Raw genomic sequence first — 22,205 nt, 5'->3', positions numbered from 1 at the left:
AGATAGATACTGCACAGTGTTGTTAAATAGGCCGGACACCTGCTTTATAACATAGTTATCAATTAGGCCTACTATGTCTTCTATTCTGTGGATTGGGGACTCACTGGACAACTCTCACATAGGCGTAAGCCTAACAGCCATAGGCCTGTTCATGTTATGGGACTAAGTACTAGCTAGACCTAGACCTACATCATGCTATCAAATGACCCTGTAGGCATGTAGCCTAAGCACTATCCCTATTCAATTTCAGAAAAATCATTCAAATCCCTATTGTCAAAACGATTGTGGAGGGATTCTGAGGATCCTGTGAAGGCCACAATGAGCGGCTCAGAAGTCTTGAAAACAGGATGCAGGAGAGAGAAGGCAGGCCAGTGTGGGTATTGGAGGGGCACGACAGGACATTGCATAACGTGCAGAAAATGCATGGAAACCGTATACTATGCCTTATCAATGCACACCACAGACTACTACTGAGTGAGCTAATATGAATGTACTATTTGGCTGATGCCCTTGTAGCCCATAGGCTCACATTCGTAACATTGCATAATAATGCCAATTCATTTTCATCTGATAAATGAGAGGACATCTAGGCTAGCCTGAAACACCAACTAAACCTGGATAGGAAGCTAGCTACAAGCATAAATGGCAAAGTTCAAATCAGGTTTCAGTCAAGCAGTATGTAACTTTTCAGAGCTGAACTAAAGGCTACGTATTGCTGCAATTTCACCAGCTTACTTAGGCCCAGGAAATTACACGCTTAGGCTACAGCTCTCCGAGGCCTAATTCTAATGGTTGGGATCACCTTGTCAAATCTGTGTAATAACAGACAATCCCATTAAATAAAAAAGTGCATTGTTGGAGTAGAAGACTGTATTTCGCTGGTGAGAAGAGCAGGTTTGCATTTCAGAGACGGAGCAGCTAGGTAGCCTTGCATGTGACTTGGTCCTTGTGTCGTTTGGAATTCCACTGGCGCCACGACCGCATCTAAAAAAGGCAATTAGGGAGCGTGGGTGCTCAATTAGCACTTCAGCCAGAGACGTTTTCATGACCTACTGCTTATCTGGCAAACTCATTCACACAGCAGAGTGCTGATCTTCAAATCCAACTTTCCTTTTTTCCCCCCTTTCCTTCTCAGGGAAACCGTTTACGGCTCGAAATCCTCTCTAATCTTCGTGGAAACTCAAAATCAACGCCTTGTTTCCCAGTGCACTGTTTGTTTTAGCCCTTGGAAGCACTGGGCCTTTCCTATGAGGTCGAAGTGGGGGGGTGAATGGGAGGGGGATGGATGAAGCCACCTGATGTCTTCCCTCTCTCCTCTTTGTTAAGCAGTCGTTAGCGTAAAATACTTATTGTTTATGAATGAGCCCACTGTTGTAAAGAGGTGTGAATGAGTGTGACTGCTGCTGGTCCTCTCCCTCCCTCCATGGCATTCTACAACAGTGCTAAGTTTAGCCTAGAAAGAGTCACACTCTGGAGGAGAGTGTGGGACCACTTCCAGCTCTATGAATGTTTTCCACCGCCCGGCTCTCCCGACCCGCACGTTAGTGCCTGCTAACACATAGAACGCACATCCAGTCATGGAGCCTGATCACAAGGCTCTCTTGCTAACAAAGCAAGGGTGTGTGTGTGTGTGTGTGTGTGTGAGAGAAGGGGGGGGGGGGGGGGGGGTGGAGATTCTGAACTGCAGAATGTCAAATATGCCACAGTAGATGGACTAACCAGGAACCATTTACACCTCAAAGAGAAAAGACTGTCTACGACTTTTGTCTCAATTAGAGAAAATAAACCGTTTAGATTCAATCATTATCCTCCCACCGTCCTTTATAACACACGGTCACCAATATGTTCTTTTCATTAAAACAAACAAGTGGGCTAATACACAAGTTCACAAATCACACCGTATGCGCTGGATGAGAGATCACCCACTAGGTTGATTTAACCTCACTAAACCACAGAGGTGAAGTTAACTGACTCTTGGGTGACTTAAACACAGCCCAGGGATGTATGTGCCCATGCTCACCCGTCTCCCTGCCTGCAAATCAGATTATGCATCATCTACGGACCAGCACCACTGCTTCAGACAGTAACCATGTCCGTCCAGGCTCCAGTCAACAGGCCTGTCTATCACAGGGGATCAGTAGCGCACAAGGAGGAGATCCTCGTCTTAACTGGGTCACCATGCCATGGCAGGGGCGGGGTCCTCGCAGCCACACTTGTTCTCAAAAGGCGTCCATTACACTGCCTGTGAAGGGAAGCCAGGGTGTCCAGCACTGGAAGTGACAGTGGCATGGCATGGCCTTTGGGCTGCAACTTAGACTGGTTAGTAAGGGACAGGAATGCAGATTTCTGTAAATAAAGGCACGTCAAGAGATGAAGACTGTGGTGGTGCAGGCACACTGCTAGTTAAGTCACACTACTTGGTAAGCGGAAGGACAGACAGACAGACAGACAGACAGACAGACAGACAGACAGACAGACAGACAGACAGACAGACAGACAGAGACAGACACCTTTAATGATCCCCAATGTGGCGTTTCAGCAGTGGAAAATTACAGCAAGGTTGGAAAATGCACTTGATACAGAGCAGTAAGCATAAAATATAGGAAGAGCAGGGACTATACATAATGTATTGTATTGTACATTATCTTTGTATGCTTTCCCAGCCTAGCCCAATGATGAGGTATATGCTTGCAAAACATATCCTACAGTATAGGCCACTTTTGATTGCAAGCCAAACCACACACCAGAAAAACACCAAGATGACAAACCACACACCAGAAAAACACCAAGATGAGGAACTAGTGTTGCACCATCGTCCGATCGAGTTGTGTCAGGTTAACCTACATTAAGAAGAACCTACATTGACTAAGCGAGGGAGAGGACGCATTTCACTATCACTGGAATGCCATGCTGTGATAATGCAGGTGGCACATTCAAATCACTCAAATGTCTCATTGTGAAAAAACAAGGGGGAGTAAACGATCATTCATACACCAATGACAACTAGGCCACTGGCTGGTAGCCCCTGCTGAAAGGAGAGGAGATGTGGAGCAAACTGTGGAGATATCACTGACTCGAAAGACTACGCATTTATTTTCAGAGCCGAGGCGCTTGTAAAGCAGTGGGCTTCAGCTGGGCTCCAACCAGAGGAGTAGTTCATCATCACTGGTGAGGCGACGGGGGGAAATGGTGAAACGCTGGCCTTCCCTTCCTCTGCAGGCTGACAGGGAGATATGTAGGTCCTAAAATAAGAGCTGAATCCAGACTCCAGCCCCAATCGCTTCCATATCTCACAGCATGAGGCCACAGATGATAAAGCTCAGCACTTCTTTAATGAGTCTGTGATAAACGAGTGTGCAATAGTTCTCTCTAGCACGCGCACACACACGCACACACAAACACACACACACATTTAGGCCTACACAAAAACAAAAAAGTACAGAGCATTTCCCTTTTAATAACATGAGTCAGTGTGGTTAAACCCTAAAATGTCTATGGATAATGTAGCAATGCTATGAACTGGAACAGAAGAGAAGGCCAACAATGGTGGCAATTAATTGGGCCATGGAAATTAACTTTCCAGTTGGATATTACCCAAAATGTAGGCATTCAAAATCGTTCTCTTTGTAAAATGAATTAGGCCTAGTCCTACATGTGACCAACTACAGGGTAAATTTCTTCAATAGCATGCACTATTCATTGTTTGGAGATGTTGATGATCAACAATTGCCTATTAGGCTTCTTTAGACGGATTTATTCCGCAATTGTCTGGTCATTTGGTAACTTACGTTAGCTGTAAGTCGTTAGTCAACAAGTTAAATAGCAAAGTGATTGGTTAAAGACACTTGCAGGAATTAAATATGCCAAGTGAAGACACTTCAAACAATCTGTTGAATACCAGGTGTGTATTACAAAAGCATAACAAATTGAACGTTTTCTTACTGGTTCGTGGGCGGCGCGGAGAGAGGGAACACCACCTCCTCTTCCTCATATTCTGGTCCATCCTGCATATCGCTTTCATCCACAGTGCCGAGTCCTCCGTAGCCTGGGGGCGGTGGAGGTGGTGGTGGCAGCGGGGGGAAGACTGGAGGCCCGTCCGGGCCAGCCGAGGTGGGCGACATCCGGCTACCGGGTCCGTCCGAGGTGGGGGAACAGCAGACTCCGCTACTGGTCCCTGAGCTTGTTCCTAGAGTATTTGGGTGTCCGCCACTCCCTGTAGCTGACAACGCTGGTCCAGTAATATCTCCTCCAGACACGGGATAAATCATGCTCATATCAGGGAGAGAGTCTGGGGAGGTGCTCGACTGGTGGCGGAGGTTTGGTCCTGCTCCCTGTCCCAAATCAGTGACCCGCACTCTGGTCGGCTTGGGATAATACGGAAGATGGGCTGTCTCGGGGCCTCCGCCGCCTGTCCCTGCAGAGACCGAGCCCGCATCCTCGCTACTCACCTCCGCAGCCATCATTTTAGACAAATACGTAGAGGGGATAAAGTCAAGAAGGGAGCCTGCCCTTCCCCTCTAGTCCTCTGACACTCCCTCACTGTTTGGGTTGCTAAAACAACACCAAAAGTTTCTTGGAAAACAACACGTTTAGCCAGCTGACGTTAGCTTGTGGGCTAGCAAACGCTAGCTCTAGCTAGCTACCCCACCACACTCCTCGCCGCCTACCTAGTGTTAGCTAGCTAGCTAGCGGGGCTAGCTCGCTAGCTTCTTCAGACACTTGAGTTCTTCTTGTTCACTGCCTTGCTAAGTCTTCATTGTTTCCTGAGTGAAAAGTTCAGCCAGAATTAAGTAAGTTAGCAGCGTTTAGCTAGCTAGCCAAATACCTGAAGGGAGAGGCAGATGACGTATTAGTTTCCGATGTTCCTCGGTCTGCTCTGCTCTGCTTGCTCCCTCGGCACCAGTCAGTCCACTTGTCGGAGAATGTTGTTTTATTGTCACTGTGAGATCCCGTCTTTTTCGCTGTTGTTTTGTTTCCGAGTTCTCAAACGCCTCACGTTGCCCTCCAGTCACGGCTAAACCCTTATCAGCCGAGCCTACGGTAGACTTAATCAGCCGATATATCCTACCGAGTAATACAATTACAGTATTTGTGTCTTGCGTAAGTTCTCTTTTCTTTCTCGGGTCCAGGGCTGGTGGCTCGCTGCCTGGCTGATCTCTCCCTCCCTGGCTGATCTCTCCCTCCCTCTATCCCACTCCTCTCTGGGACGCGTGCTCGCTCACGCGCAGGCCTATCCAAGCGAACGCAGAGTGAACCAAACATAATCCATGCTTTCCGCAATCAGTCTCTGAACCTGGGAAATTACTTTGATCTGTTATCATATCTTGTAGTATCGCTTTGGGTGGCACATACATTGTTTTTCCACACACATTCGCAACGTCATGTGTTATATTTTCATATTCTCATTCAAATGACTGTGAAGATTATAAGCAGGCAGTCATATTCATCTCATAGAATTGAGTAGTTGAAAGCAGTGCATATCCCAAGCATTGACACACGTGTGTGTAAGGGTATATTTTGGATGTCACAATTTAAATGTGAAAAGCAACAATATTGCATTTCAATGCTTCATTTTTTCCATTAACTTCCCTTTCATTATGCTACCTCTGACAACATATGTCTCCCTATTCTTGAATGCACAGTGTGGATGTTCCCTGAAGTGATTAATAACATACAGTAAATGCAATTTAGTTATGGGAACCGTGAGTCTGCCTGCATCTGAGTGTGCATCTGTGTGTCATCCATCCCATGCCTTTGATCTGATAACACTGCAAACTCCCCCTCTAATATTCTCACTATTGTCTTTGTCAATGCGCATTAGCTACATGCCAGACTACCATGTGGTTTGGGTCATACACATCACCCAGGTTACAGAGAGAGGGGAAGGAATTGGACACAGGAGTTACATGCACAGAGACACAAACCTACAGAATGTAGGCCTGCATACAAGCAGTTAGACGTGTATCAATCTACATACATGCTATTGTTCTCACACCCCTGTTTCTTTTCCATTCACTTCCAGCTCTGCAGATTCTCACTCTGACTCTTCACCTCTTCTTCTTGGTTCTCAGTAGGGTAGGGCAGGGGGCATGGTGGGGGTGTCAGCCATATCTTTCTCAATGACAGTAGAGAGAGAGAGAGAGAGAGAGAGAGAGAGAGAGAGAGAGAGAGAGAGAGAGAGAAATGTTGGCTGACATCTGCTGTCACTCTATATGTTTCCACTGCTGGCCCCCTGCAGTCTTGCTCTCGCGGGCTGAACTAATTCCACTGCCATGGCCCGCTTCTTCTCTAACCTATCAGAAGCAGCTCCAGACGCAGGCTGTGACAGAGGTGAGTGGGATGGTGTAAAAAGCTTGTTTCACCACTCAGAGGGAGGCCCCCTCAACTTCCCATGGGTCTCTTAGGGAGGGTTTGTGGGTAAAGCACTGGCTTGTCCTATCCTCCTTGGCATAGCAGGTCAGTGAACCATACACCCAGTGTCACACATTGATTTGACAATCCCCATGTACCCCCTACTAACAGAAACACATGCACACTCAAACAAGCACACATACTGTACACTTAAGAGTGCTCCTCTAGAATGTGATGCATTATACTGTTAATGGATGCTTGTACAGGCAATAGAGCTTGAGCTTCATCCAGCGGTCACTCCTAATGTATCTGTGGCTAAGGCGGTAGGGTGGAGGGGCCTGGCAATCCACAGCCAGCACCGCGTGATCTGGCCCTGTTTTTGTGGTGTAATCTCAAGGAGCGGGATCATCCTCTTCCCCTCTGCCTGCGTGGTTGTGTCCCGCGGAGCCTCCCAGGTTGAAGGTAATGAGATTCCAGTCTAGATGTGGTTAATCGTCTTTTCCCTTGAAGACAGGCTGGCAAGCGCAGGGCCCACACCTGCTGAGAGGTGGAGAGTGTTCCACCACTCACCCCCAACGATGGATGGTGGACAGCAAGAGGCCAGACCTGGGAAAGAGCAAGGGGGGAGGGTAGGTGTGTGTGTGGGAGGGTGAGAGGGAAGAGTCACTGCTCTGTTTCGAACAACTGAAAGAACCCGGCTGAGTATACAGTACTGTAGGTGTGATTGCATCCATGCTATGCTATCCATTGTATTTATTGCTATATCATCACAGTGCCTCATTCAACTGGGCTCATTTATTGTATTAACCCATGCAATCATTTTCAAACAAAAAAACAACTCATGTCATTGACCACGTGGCACCGAGGCTATATAACAAATGGAGGGCTTACTGCAGCCCTTGCATGATCTCTCTTCCAGTCTGTGTTGTGGGGGCGTGTATCCAATCAAGGAGACTGGGATGAAGGCTTATTCCTCCCATGGTAAGGGGGAGGTAATCCTGTTTGGCTCCACCACTTCTGTTGCCCTGATCACAGGTGGCCTGGGAAGCCTTTCCACCCTGGTGAAGCCCCAGGTCAGGAACCTGGGTGTCGTTTTCGACTCTGACCTCAGGTTCGACAAACAAGTAAGCGCAGTGGTGAGCTCCTGCTTTTTCCAGCTCCGCACCATAGCCAAAATCAGGTCCTTTCTCTCCCCTCAGGACCTGCAAAGGGTCATCGTCATGTTAATTTTCTCGCGGCTCGACTACTTTAACTCATTCTACCTGGGAATAGCTGATGGGACCTTGAACCGTCTGCAGCTGGTTCAGAACGCTGCGGCCAGGATGCTGACACGTACCAAAGTGAGAGACCACATCTCTCCAGTCCTGGGATCTCTTTACTGGCTCCCAGTCAGGTTGAGAGTGAAATTCAAGACCCTCATGTTTGTCTTTAAAGCCCTAAATGGCCTCGCCCCACTTTATATTACAGAACTGTTGGTCTATTCCTCCAGCGTAAGATCGCTCAGATCCGACAACAAGAGACTTTTGAAGGTCCCCCGGTCAAGGCTGGTAACAAGGGGAGATCGAGCCTTCGCAGTGGCAGCTCCACGGCTGTGGAACGACCTCCCACTGACCATCAAGTCAGCCCCTGACCTACAGACTTTCAAGACTCTGCTTAAAACCCACTACTGTCGTGAACTGGGCTACTGAGATGTTTCTGTTGTGTTTTTATGTAGTATGAATGTTTGTCTTAAATGTGTGCAGTTTGGAACGTTGGTTTCCCCCATGTTTATTATGTTGTCCTTTCTCGTCTTGCCATGTCACCTTTATGTGTTTCTGAGTTCTGAGTCCGCGCCCAGGGCACCCCAAACCGGTGTAATTTGGTGCTTGTTTAAATAAAAGTGACTATGCTATGACTATGACATGGCAACTGAGTCACCCCTCTGGCTACAGTCATGGCTTTGGAGTGTGTGAATCTTCTTCCTATCACATGTGGTTGGGTTGCGGTACAGGAAGAACAGTTACAGTAAGAGCTAGTTGGCATGTTGCTTGTGCGGGTGTGTGATTCCCCCTCAGAGAAGAAAAGTTTGGACTCCCCCCTCGCCCCCCCCTCTCTCCCTTTCTCTCTCTCTCTCTCTCTCTCTCTCTCTCTCCTGCATCAGACGCTCTCTCTCGCTCTCTCTCTGGTGTGTGTCAGTCTGAGGTGAAATCCCCTATCCATACATTTACAGTCTATATGTTCACTCTGAACCCCTGGACCACTGCTCTCATCAGACTTCCCTTAACTTTCCCACATGAGACAGGGATAGATGCATCAGGACTTTGCATAATTCACGGCATTAGCATAAAAGTTTAACCGAGGCTGAGTGACACATGAGGGTTGGCCATTGAGTTGACTGAAGGTCAATGGGAGTCCTGGGAACTATAAAAACGTCAAATGTCAAATGCTATCCCCTTGCTTAAAAATGTATGTGATGTGCATTTTCTATTTCAGATTGAAGCAGAATGTGCTTGCTGAATGGTATCGTGCAAGGACAGAATAGTGTGTTCACACACAATCAACTCTCCCACACACGCACGCACGCACACACACACACACACACACACACACACACACACACACACACACACACACACACACACACACACTCAAACATAGTATTCTCAAAAGGCATACTATGCTTTATGTGCCAGGCATCCATAACTTCCATAATTTAATTTTACCCACATGCCAAGATCATCCTTGCCATTTTTGTTTTGATTCCAAGAGTGCTTCAAAGCCCCACACTTTACTACACCTACTGTAGAAAACCAAACAGAGGGGTCTGTATCGGTCTCACCCCCCGAGGAAGGCTAGTGCCACTGTCTGTCGAGGGTGAATGAAGCTGTTGGACTCCAGCTAAATTCCCAGCGGTGAAGTACTCCTTTAACACACTGGAAGGGAGTACTGGAACTGAGCTTCAGTGGTAGATGTGTCTCCTCACACAGGCCAGAGCTGCTACAGGGTCTGGACAAAGAGCTGTCCACTCCGCATCATCCTGCTTGTGAGGGTCAGAAAAGGGCGGCCACTCATTTGTGCTATGATGCCTTGATGTACAGAGAGTTTCTCACGTGTACAAAATCACAGGTCACAAAATAAGATTGTACTTTTAGACACTTCCCTCAATCCTGTATGTGTACACTGCATCCATTCAATATGCACACTTGAATACAATAAAGAGCATCCATCTCAACTACCCCTTATTACACCCCCCCCCCAATACTTCCTGGATGCATGTTGTGCTTCTCCCTCAACTCAAACAGGCTTCACTCATCAGGAGTAACAGTGCTAGTGTGCCGGTGTGAGGTGACATGTCACTGAGAGCCTGTGGTGTTTGTGTGCGCGCATGCGTGCATGTGTGTGTGTGTAAGACAGTGAAAGAAAGTGAGTGTTACACACACATAGCCTACTGTACGTAGACGCACCAATACATGTGTTTGTGTCTTGTTTGCCTGTTTTCCACTGATCTAATTGGGGTCTGGAGTGGAGTGTGGAGCAGAGCCCCTCCTGGTGTTCTCTGATGAAGGGCTTGCCCTCCTTGTGTCGAGGAGTTACTAATGTGTCGGTGAACGTATGGCAGAAGCTGCTACTCCACACCTCCTACTGGGTCCCCTAGGGGCAACGGACCAAGCAGATGGGGAAACTACCATGCTGCTTCATTAGTGGAACACCACAGGCTGTGTGTGTGTGTGTGTGTGTGTGTGTGTGTGTGTGTGCGCGCACGTGTGCATGTATGTGCATACTGAAACCTCTCAATGGTTTGTGGCAGTTATAAGACACCTTTGCTTTTGTGTTTCTGTTCTATTTCAGAGAAGCTAAAAAGCACACGCGCACACATACACACACACACACACACACGCACACACACACACACACACACAATTTGCATTTGAATGAAATGAAGACCTTGAACCTACAATTAGTTTTTTATGTGAGGGCCGTCTGTATTCAGTATTCAGCCATTTTGTCAGATGCCGTCTGTCTCCCTGAAAACTAGACACACTTTCACTGGACCACTGTTTCTCGTTTTCTTTTTTCTTTTCTTTTTTTCAGAAGGAGAGGGGGAGTTTGCAGCTGCCACTCGATGGCACATTTGGAAAGCATGGTGGAGGGACGGGGGTGGAGGAGGGAAGCACATGGCTCCTTCAGTCATTCCTCAGACTTCGGAGATCCATGCACTGCTCTGGGTCTGTGAGACAGAAGACACCTAACAAAGACAAAAGCAGATTGTGAGTAAGTGAGTGTATACTATTTGTGTGTGTGTGTGTGTGTGTGTGTGTGTGTGTGTGTGTGTGTGTGTGTGTCTGTGTTTGACCAAGGATGCAATGGAGTGTGCAGATAGTTTAGTTTTGTTTAGTTTGGATCTCATATCTGGGATAATCTCATATCTGGGATAATCTTTCACAAGTCTGTATAAACAATAGGCAGAAGACAGATGATTGACGAAAAATGAAACAAACCAAGCTGGAATATTACATACACCCTACAGTATATTATTCCAAAATATACAGATCACACAATGCTATACAACACAAGAAACAGATTGTTACAATCTGTTGTGAGGATGTTTACCTCCGCCCCAAGCGACAGCGCAGGGCAAGAGGTAATGTTTTCAGTGGTGTGTGTTTGTTCGTTTGTTAGCAAGATTATACAAAAATTAGTGGACTGATTTTCATGAAACCCGGTGGAAGGGTGTAGAATGAGCCAATTAGAACCCATTACATTTTGGAGCAGATCCAAATCATGGGGCGGGTTCGCAAGCTGCCAAAACATGTTCACCTCCATTCATTTTTTGGACCAGGTTTAGGCTAAAACTACCAGACAGATGTTCATGAAACTTGGTGGAGGGATGTAGCATGGGTCAAGTAACAATCCATTAAACAATCCATCCTGGAGCGGATCCGAATCACGGGGTGGGTTCATGAGCCGCCCAATCACGGCTGGGATGGCCATTCACCTCCATTGTTTTTTTGGACTAGGATTATGCAATACTGCTTTTCATGAAACACGGTGGAGGGGTGTAGCATGGGCCAATTTAGAACCCATTCAATTTTGACGCGCACATAGCCACAAAATGCATTCATGAGGGGAGGTCTGTGCTCTCTGAGCACCATTCCTAGTTTTACTACAATATTATTAACATGCAAGATTCAAGATTCTTTCATTCGCCACATGTAATGTACGGTGTACAGTCACAATGAAATGTTGCTGCCGGCTCCAAGATTATGCTACAGATAAACTCAGTGAACTACAGGTAAACTCAGTAAACTACAGATAAACTCAATGTGTTTTCCTCCTGCATACAAGATCTTTTCCCAGCGTGCTTTTCTCTTTCTCATCACACGTGAATCCCTTTAAAACGGGCTGCAGAGGGGAAGTGAGGAAAAAAAGATAAGTGTGATAATCTCATTGAGCCCCTCTGCCAGCCCCGCGCGCACAACACTGCTTCCTTTACATGTCGTCATCATGGTTGTTAGGCTAAACAGAGTGTTGTCGCAGAAAATCAGCATGTGTGAGCATGGCCTATGAGCTTCAATTGGGATCCATCATAAGACCGGAGACTAGTTTGATGAGATTTGAGGGCAGTCCTTCTGTACATGCTTGACTCTTGTATTGTTCTACCAGTATCTATCTAGTCTGTTATTGCATCATGTGTAGTATTGCTCTCTTGTATTATTGTGTATTGTTCATAGATCAATAGGACTTCTAATCGTTTACGTGCATGAGTGTGTGTTTTTGTTTTGTCATACATTGCCCTGTTTGGAAAGATGGCCACTCCAGATGGACCCGTGGAGGAGGAAGAAGAAGCACTCTAACACAGAAATAAATGACATTTGATACTACAGACAAGCCGACTACTATCTCTCCCCATGTAACGGAAAATGGAAACCAGACACAGAGCACGTCGGCCGCAACTTCATCAATGTAGGCTAGTTATTAGCCAATGATTTCACTGTGAAGATAATACAATTAATTTGTCTGCCAAACATTCAGAGGTGTTCATAGTGTCCCATCTCATATTACAACCTTATACGGTTAGTTCCGGAGGATCAATGCGGTTAGAAAAGCACACACTCACTGCTCTGTACTGTGTGGCTCAGCGCCCATATTGGAGGCTGATGGCATTATCAGATGATATCACCGGTATCGCCAGCCAGGGCGTTTCCTTTTTCCCTGTCTGGGTTGCCGTGGGGATGGACAGATACTCTCTGGGGGTTGGTAAGAGAGGTCATCATGAAATGCACTTCCTGTTCAAATTGACCATGTATAAATATCAGTCACGTTGTGGCAGAGAGTCATCTGTTCTCTCTGGGGTGGATCCCTGAGAGAGAAAGGGTATATATAAAGATCATAATATACAGTACCCTGAAAAAATACGGCCCTATTATAGGCTATTTTTTATCATTAAGTGTGATGACATAAATATCATAAAACAAAATATTTATGAAACCTGTACAGTAAGACAGAGGAAACGCCCTAATGAGCTACTCTGGCTTCTCCAAATGAGGGGATGACTCAGTGTGGACTCAGCCTAAACGAGGCTGTTCCATTCATCGGGGAGGGGGGGGGGGACTGACACCAGCAGCCAGCCAGTTCACCACTCAGCCTATTAGGAGCTACCGCCAGGCAACTACTGAAGCATCATCCCCCCACAACAGGCCAGTGATGTCATGATGTCATCTCTCCTGTGCTAAAATACATCAGTACGGGTCGATGCCATTCGCCTCTCTCTGGAACGGGAGGAGGGGAGAGCCCACACGGTCACCTCCTCCGTCTCTCATTCCATCTCTCTCTCTCTCATCGCTCTTACCATCTGTCCTTCCCACTCTTAAATCCCACCTCTCTCTCTGCTATTCTCTCCATCAGCCTCTCTCTTCCTCCCTCTCTCTCTCTCCATAACTCCCTCCCACACCTCCCAAGTCTCTCCCTCTCACCTCTTCCCCTCTTGCAATCCACGCCTCTAGGACCCCCCCGCCCCCCCCCCCCCCACACACACACACCTCCCCACTGGATGTAGATGTAGATGTAGGATGTAGTATTAGGATGTAGATCCTAATATACAGTAGTACACTGTAAAAAATCTGGCAGTATTATCTATTCATCATTAGTAGACTAATTGTGCTCATGATGACATTAATGTCTTTAAATGAAATGCAAATCCCCCCCCAAGCCTCCCGCTTCTAGGACCTTCTATTTGATTGAATGTGGCCCCCCACCCCCGCTTTTAGGACCTTCTGTTTTATTCATGAGCTTTCTATGGCTCCTGTCAAGTCGCATTGGGGCCACAGGAAGACAAAGTGTAAATAATGGAGAGTCCCCATGTGTTCAGTATATGTATGTGTGTGTATATATATATATATATATATATATATATATATATATATATATATATATATATATATATAATATATTCCTTCCTACGTATATAACCCAACCACACAACCTTATCAACTCCCGCAGCACCCCATCTCTTCATGTACATATATGATACCTTGTCCTGTCCTTGATCCTGTATTTAGATACAGAATGCATTGTTTCTCTTATATATTTTTTACCTCTCTATATTGCTTAGTGTGTGCACAATCTAGGCGCTAACGGAAGAACATTCCAGTGCTCGATTTACCTGTATGATGTGGTATGTGACAAATAAACCTGACTCTGACTTTGACTTTGAATCGTGAATAATATACATACGGCACATTATACTGTACACTAATGATGTCACCATCAATATGTAAATGACACCAACAGATATTCGATATTAAAACGGTCTGCCCTATCATCTTCATTACCATTGATACTGCATTGGTCACCTGCATGGCCCCAGAACCATACATACATTTAGTTCAGCATTTATCCCATTAAATCTTTAATATTGATCACCTTGGAGCATCCTATTGACAGCATCCATACGGCCAGAGAGCGGTAAAGAACAACCCATCAATGACTGTCCTGGGTTGCCTTCAGTAAAGCATATAATGAGATTCACAGATCAATATAGAGAGACAGGGGGTCGAACGAACGTGGAGGAGAGGTGAGGCCCTCTCTCTGCTCACACAGCCCAGTCTAGCCCAGGAGACCAGCTCTGAGTGTGCTCTGGGTGGTTGTATGTCAACTCCATTTCAGGCACGAGTCTCCCATGTTGTTCCCTTCATGCCTTGAGGATTATGTGCAGGAGCCACTGACCCGAGGTAGATCAGCAGGTCAGGGCGGGGAGGGAGAGATCTCTGGAGAGGTCTGGCATGTGTCTGTTGTCACTATGGCCTCATCGCTCACTGCAGGATCTCTTCATTGTCAATTTGCCAGGGGACCGGGCATGTTTACAGCCTACAGTACCATGAAATGCAACAAGCCACTGATATAGTACTGAGCTGTCACTGAGTAAAGAAACATTGTTGAGACAATAATTAGTCTCTTTAGAATTTACATCCTTGTGTGTCTCTACTAATGAATGTGATGGTGGCTTGATGCCTCCCTGTAGCTGATATGAACACTTGTCAAAAGCCACATCCTGCAGTGTGTGTGTGTGTGTGTGAGAGAGAAAGAAAGAGAAAGAGAAAAAGAAAGGGATAGAGAAAGAGAAAGAGAAAGAGAGAGTGGGAAAGATATGTCTCTCACTGATCTGAACATTGTTGAGCAAACCTTTCATTTATACGGATGTTGTTTTCAGATTACCCACCCAACCCCAGCTTGACAACAATACCCCAATGTGTATGTTTATTAATTCTGCTATATCTGCCTCCCTGTGGCTACCAACCCAGCCCAAGGGATACCAGCCAACCATGGAGTTATGCTTGTTGGGTAGACTTGGAGTGTGCTGTGTGTGTGTGTGTGTGTGTGTGTGTGTGCGCGCACGCTTACGCGCGCGTGTGTGTGTTCGTGTGTGCGCATGTGTGTGTGTGCGTGTGTGTGTGTGTACGTGTGTGTAAAGCCTCTGGGAAGCCCTTTTCTAGTTTACTGCACTGTATACCATACACTGTGCTGTACATACTGTACCATACTGTACTATCTTCATGGGATTTGCTACTCATTAACGCTTCTCTCAAAATGTCCTATAATGAATTTTGTATTCCTGCTGGCTTCGAGAAATAGGTCACGGTCTTCTCTTCTGTCTGGTTCTTCTTATCTTTGTCAGAAACATATTTAGAGTTATATTTAGGCTATATTGTAATATTTCCCTCATGAATCTCACACAAACATCATTAAGTAAGCTTGTCTGAGAAACCTCTCTGCTTATGCAGGGATAGAATCGTTCAAGCAGGAACAATGCATCTGAGACAAATATCCAGTACATGACCACACTTTGTATAATAAATCTCCTGGATAGCTTGGAGCAAAAAGGTGAGCACCTGCAAACTGTTTTAAAAAGAGACGTTCTTTTAACTGGAGCAGGAATTTGAATAACTGTGCTGTGATACGACGTGATGAAGTTCTGTCTCCACACAGAGTAGGTCCCATGGGTAGCCTAGAGTCATACACAGTGGGATATTGTGTTATGTGTTAATGGCAAGAAGTCGTTGTGGATTACAAACACAACAGTGACAAAAACGCAGGCGCCGCAGGTGGGAAATCTGGGACAAGCCATTAGAAGGGACAGGACAATCCAAAATTGAACACACTTCAGTCAACAGATCTAGGATAGCCGTGATATAGTTCCAATCACTAAAGGGAACAAATTAAACTTTATAGATTGTTTCAGTGTTTTAATCCTTTAGATTCAAAGGGATCAATCAAATCACTCTCCAGTCCCATTCATGGCACACCTTTTTACACGATAATGAAACAACAACAAAAAACATTAGCTTGCTAGCGATACAGTGCTAATTAGACTTGGAATGTAGATTGGTGCAGGCGGGGGAGCTTTTGCCCTTACTCTCATTTACTTTAATGATAGTGACATTTCATGAAGATGTTTGCACAGATATTAATTTGTCTGGAAGTGACCTGGGGAAGACTCTGACTCTGTAATGTGGTAAACTACTATAATTTCTCTCCACAGCATTTTTCACAACTGCCTTTGATAACTGGGGTTATACTGGGCATACCTTTTTGCTTGGGGGTGAAACTTGCACTGCAATTAATTAGTGAGCTCTCTCTCTCTCTCTCTCTCTAACCCTCATGTAATTTATGGTGAGAGAATAATCCCCACTCATACTTTCTTGATTAAAGCCTTGCAATAATACATCTAAAAATAAATAAATAAACCTCCTGTAATTCTCTCTAAGCATTCTCTAAATCTAATTATCAAAAATAGGATGAGAAAATACAGTCATTCCTGTAGATTTTGGTAGCTGGTGTTTTGAACCAGAATTCCCTGATCTTGTCTGGGCTCCTTGATGTTGCTCTTGGCTGATGCTGCTCTTGTCTTAAAAGAAGATGAAGGTTAGCTTCCGGATCAACAGGTATGGTTATGTCCTTACTGGCTAGACAGGAACTATTTTTATCCACCAGTACCGTCGCTATCTCCCAAAAGCACTGTGAGGAGCTTGTAGATGCTTTGCAAGTGCATTTATTCAATGTGAAAATCAGTGTAGTCTCCAGTTTGAACCAAATAAGTGGTTTGTACATGCAGCAATGTACTGTTTGTATCATGTCACATCACCATTCAAAACTGTTTGGTGGGTAGATCCTCAGTCAGTGTTACAGTGTTAATATGCTCTATGTCACTTTCTTCATTATTCAGGGATTGACATAATACACATGCTGTATTGTGTGTGAGCCACTGTGTGTGTGTGTATCAAATAAAATAAAAATGTATTTACATTAAGTATTTAAATAAGTGTGTGTGTGTGTGTGTGTACAAAGCTGCTAAGCATGTGAGACTAACTGTAGGTGACAGATGCCCATCTGTGGAGAAGATGCCAAGGAGCCCTGAGAGGAAATAGCTGCCCTGGCCTTCTGTTCCACATTCGCTGGCCAGTGTGTGTGTGTGTGTGTGTGTGTGTGTGTGTGTGTGTGTTTGTGTGTGTGTGTGTAATGTAACACACACACGCACACACACACATACACACACACACACACACGCTGTGAACATATGTGATGTAAGACACATTGAGATTCTTCTGAGGCTTGTCATACAGGTCCGATTTATATATCTATATACAGTACAGGGATATGCACAGATAGACATGAGGTGGTGCTAGAGCACCTGCCCTTTGCCCTCTGGACAAGGCAAGTGCCCTTTTGAAAGTTACTTTTTTTTTCTTTAACAGTGTAGGCCTACTGTATGTTGCCCATGGTGACATTGATCGATTCTCAATTAAAAGCGTGTAATAATAATGCCCCAATTTTACCAGCGCCCCCCCCCCCCTACCCACCTGCTTGACGCTAGGATACAAATTATCTGTTAGCAACCCCCCCCCCCCCCCCCCGTCAACATCTCGCCGCGCAAGGTGCCCTAATTTTTCACTGAGCCCCTGCCCCCCAAAATGTCTGTGCACGCCACTGATACAGTATCTATATATCTATACATATCTATATCTAGAGAGAGAGAGAGAGAGAGAGAGATGCAGGTTGCCTAAGATCCATTAATTAATACTATTCACTTCAATGGAAATTAGCTCAGTAATCTGAATATCTACATAGAAAACTGACAGAAATTTACATTAATTTCCCACAGCCATTGTTGATGTGTTGATTCTCCATAGCCCAGCCCCTCTGTGGCAGTGGGATCTGGTGACTGGTTAATGCTCTCTGACCTGGACTACTGTCATTATGTTCTTCCCTTCTTCCTCCTCCTCATCTTTTTTCATTAGCTTTTCTCACCGGAGCTCCTCGGGCCAGAGCCATCGGGGCCCGTTGCATTTCCCAGTTGAAGCTTTGTACATGCCGTCATCCTGTTGAAAGGGTTGAAAAAAAGGGCATGATGCACATAAACAAGTAAGCAAACAACAGGCTATGCTACAGTAACGCTGAGGAGGCAGAGGCATACACAGCCTGAGGGCCCCACCGCTGTAATGGAGGGTGTACTCCTATCCACTTCTTTGTCCATGGACACACAGTATACCTACTTCTTTAACCACCACTAATGTAAAACGGTAGCATTTCTGCAATTTAGCCATTAGAGTACAGTACATCCACTTATTTAGTCATCACCACACCCCTGGGCTTATGCACAACAAGCTACATTCAATGTATGTGCTTTCAGATTATGATGAATGTTCCAGTGAGTTTATTGATGGAACCCCTTTTATTAAAAGAGTGTACGCTACTCTTGCAACCCATGAGAGTTGAGAGTTGGCTGGAATAAACTAACATTATGGATGAGCTCTCCCTCTGTTAACTACTGTTCTTCAGACAAAACAATCTGCTTTCTGTTTCTGTGTTGAGTTCCTGTATTGAGTTTGTATAAGATCCACAATCCAAGGCCACATGTCTCATTTATCTTGAGAAATTGCCTCTGGATGCCTCTGGGACATAGATCTTAGAGAAGAACTCGGAGGAAATGCACCCTCTACAGAGCAGATCCAATACTGCACGCCCTTTTGTAATTCTTGGACAGTTTATGTCAATGGGGTTATACTGGGCATACCTTTTTGCTTGGGGGTGAAACTTGCACTGCAATTAATTAGTGAGCTCTCTCTCTCTCTCTCTCTCTCTCTAACCCTCATGTAATTTATGGTGAGACAATAATCCCCACTCATACTTTCTTGATTAAAGCCTTGCAATAATACATCTAAAATTAAATAAATAAACCTCCTGTAATTCTCTCTAAACATTCTCTAAATCTAATTATCAAAAATAGGATGAGAAAATACAATCCTTCCTGTAGATTTTGGTAGCTGGTGTTTTGAACCAGAATTCCCTGATCTTGCTCTGGGCTCCTTGATGTTGCTCTTGGCTGATGCTGCTCTTGTCTTAAAAGAAGATGAAGGCTACTCTTGCAACCCTTGAGAGTTGAGAGGAATAAACTAACATTATGGATGAGTTCTTCCTCTGTTAACTATTGTTCTTCAGACAAAACAATCTGCTTTCTGTTTCTGCCAAATGTCTCATTTATCCTGAGAAATTGCCTCTGGGTGCCGGGACATAGATCTTAGAGAAGAACTCGGAGGAAATGCACCCTCTACAGAGCAGATCCAGTACTGCACGCCCTTTTGTAATTCTTGGACAGTTTATGTCAATGGGGTTATACTGATCTTGGGGTTAGATTGACGTTCGGACAAACCAGATGGGGAATGTTCCACTGTAGAACTGGCATTCCTAATATCCTTATACTTACCACCAGTAAGCGATCTAAACAGCGAGAATAACTATCACCATGATAATGTGAGGACTGCTTGGTGACCATGAAGACTTCCACCACTTGCAGTAACCAGACAGTCACTATAGCATGGCAACCTGAAGCATTTTGATACTAACACAGTAGACTGTTGTTTTAATTTGTGCACGTGCCACTGCCTGACAATGAGCATGTTAATAAAGGACATGTCCTCCTGGTGTGACGCCAGTGAAAATGGATTCAGTGTGTCTGTGCTTCACTAGCTCCAACCCGGCACACACAGACACTGTCTGCCATGTCTCAGAACTGAGGACACGGACACAGAGAGGAGAATCACAGTCAAATAAAAGGCCACTGTTGGAATGCAAAGAAACACAATACAAGCATCTGCACACTTTCAGTCACTCATTCAAACTGTCATTGGTTAGGTCAGGTGGGATGTGGGCTACAGGCAGACAATACAGTTACACAAATAGTCATCCCATGCTCTCCATTAGTTGGAAGGTGTTTTAATGCATTCTATTCAGTTTTTCCAATAGGGGTCACTATAACACAGATATAGGGAGCTACTCCTCCCTTGGCCTGCAGTCCAGAAAATCAATACATATGTGGATGGTAGACATTCCACATCAGGATATCTCATCATCCCTATAGACTCCAGATGCACATGTGAAAACATACTGCATGTGCATGTGAATCATACATGAAAAATAAACATCTTGTTTCTGATTTCTTCTTGATAATAATTACATTTTTAATTTTGTTGGAATGTTGCCCAAAAAGGACCTCTTGCAGTCCTAGTCCTGTGGTAAAACCATCAGACTAACCATATTGCTGGTCTTTGATCATGGCTCATGAAAACATCCATGTCCAGGAGATGTATTCAGCCAATTCTTGCCACCCACTGTCTTTATCTTTCTAATCAAACACAAACAAGGCAACTCACTGTAAAGATGATCAGTTTTTAACGGATGTAAATACAATGCTCTACTGAGCACAACATGTAGGCTACAGGCAGGGATCTTGTTCTCCTGCCTTGGGAACAATGAGAGCACAGAGGACAGACATGACGTCTTGTCTTGTAGGTTCTGCCTGATCTCCACAGCCATTCTGCAGCTGTAAATAATGGTAATTGTACAAATGCCTAATTAAATGACATCAATCCTGTTTATGATGCCCATGGGATTTCATCAGCCAGGGAGGGGGGGGGGGGGGGGCTGAGGAGAAGGAGGGGGTCTCTCTCTCTCTCTCCCTCCCCGTGCTGTGGAAAAGCTAGCTTCACCATGTCTGGTATGTTGAATTGGGTGTCTAGGAAACACTGGGAACTTACAGCAATGATTCATCTATTTAATAGCTGAGTGTGCATAGAGGGTGTTCGGGGGTTCTGGTACACAGCCACGCAGGCAACTCTGCTTAGGACTGCCTCGGTCGGCACCAGCCCACTGGCTGTGACCCTGCAACCTCCGGAGGGGATAGTAATGCTCATGGATAAGGTAATGGAGCATACGGGCAAGGATGTCTGGGCAAATAGGATGGATTCAAGCGAGGTCAAGCAAAGTTTGCAGAGATCGACTTTATTACTGGGGACTGTGAATACATATCTGAAATGGCACTGGAAACCATGCAGGGGAGGATAGGAAGGCATTGGTTTAACTCTGAATAGGAGTCGAGTTGAGATTTGCTACAGTCTGTTCAGTAGATGATGGTTGTTATTCAGCATATCTCCATATACTCTGTAATACTATTAAACTAGCAGGAGACAAAGCTGAGACTCCTCACATCAAACCACTGTGGAGATCATTATGTCTCTACAAAGCTCTCTCTCTCTCTCCTTCTCTCTCACATGCACACACACACAAACACACTCTCTTTCTCTCTCTCTTTTAATCTCTAACTCTCCCATCTCTGTTTATCAATCTCTCTCTCCCTTTGTCCTTCTTTCTCACTCTCTCTTTCTCTCTGGGTCTCAGTAGTTTTATTCAGTGAGCAGCTCCTCATGATTGATTGATATTAGATTGAACTGGCGGTTGTTTCAGCACCATTGACTCCAGCAGAGTCACACACTGAGATTACAACAATGATTGTATTTCAATTTTTAATAGAAGGTGCCGGAATAAACTGAAGTTCTCTGCTGAGTTTGCCCGGTGTGTTTCATGCCATTAGTGGCCCTCAGCAAGACAAATTGGTTACATTACCAACAGCCTAATGTTCATTTATTATATGTATAATGAAGTGGCATGTGTTTGTGCACTCCTGAAATTGATTATGTTGTATTGCGCCCCGTTCGGGGGTGTGGGGATGATATTTTTTTCACAACCCCATAAGTCATTTCTAAGACTCTGTGGCTGTTATTCATGTCTGTTTGTGTGATGCAGAGCCGAACCAACCGGGGCCTGTTCCCCTTTGATACGACAAGACGTGTTGACATGCCGACATCTCGGCCTCAGCGTGGCATTTTCCTATCCTATAAGCTGTGGACCATTAGATTCACATCAATGGGCAGATTCTGCCTCGGTGAATGGATGCGGCTCAGAGAGGAAGTCTGATCATGACAATGAGGGAGGACACATAAGCACTGCTCATAGGTCTGAAGGGGCTTGTCTAGAGGAAGTGA

The 22,205-nt window shown here is 45.2% G+C and overlaps 1 protein-coding gene across 1 annotated transcript in view; it reads right to left on the bottom strand.

The window, feature by feature from the left end:
- rasa1a (RAS p21 protein activator (GTPase activating protein) 1a) overlaps positions 1–5,134 on the bottom strand; it is a 34,820-nt gene extending 29,686 nt beyond the window's left edge. The window contains exon 1 of the mRNA XM_084457237.1: positions 3,943–5,134. Coding sequence (XP_084313363.1) covers positions 3,943–4,463 — 521 coding nt within the window. The 5' untranslated portion in view covers positions 4,464–5,134. The remainder of the gene's footprint in view (positions 1–3,942) is intronic.
- Positions 5,135–22,205: the final 17,071 nt, after the last annotated feature.

The sequence above is a fragment of the Borostomias antarcticus genome (assembly GCF_949987555.1).
Source record: "Borostomias antarcticus genome assembly, chromosome: 23".
Lineage (NCBI taxonomy): Eukaryota > Metazoa > Chordata > Actinopteri > Stomiiformes > Stomiidae > Borostomias > Borostomias antarcticus.
The sequence above is the reverse complement of the archived record's forward strand: the minus strand, read 5'-3'. Positions and strand labels throughout refer to the sequence as shown.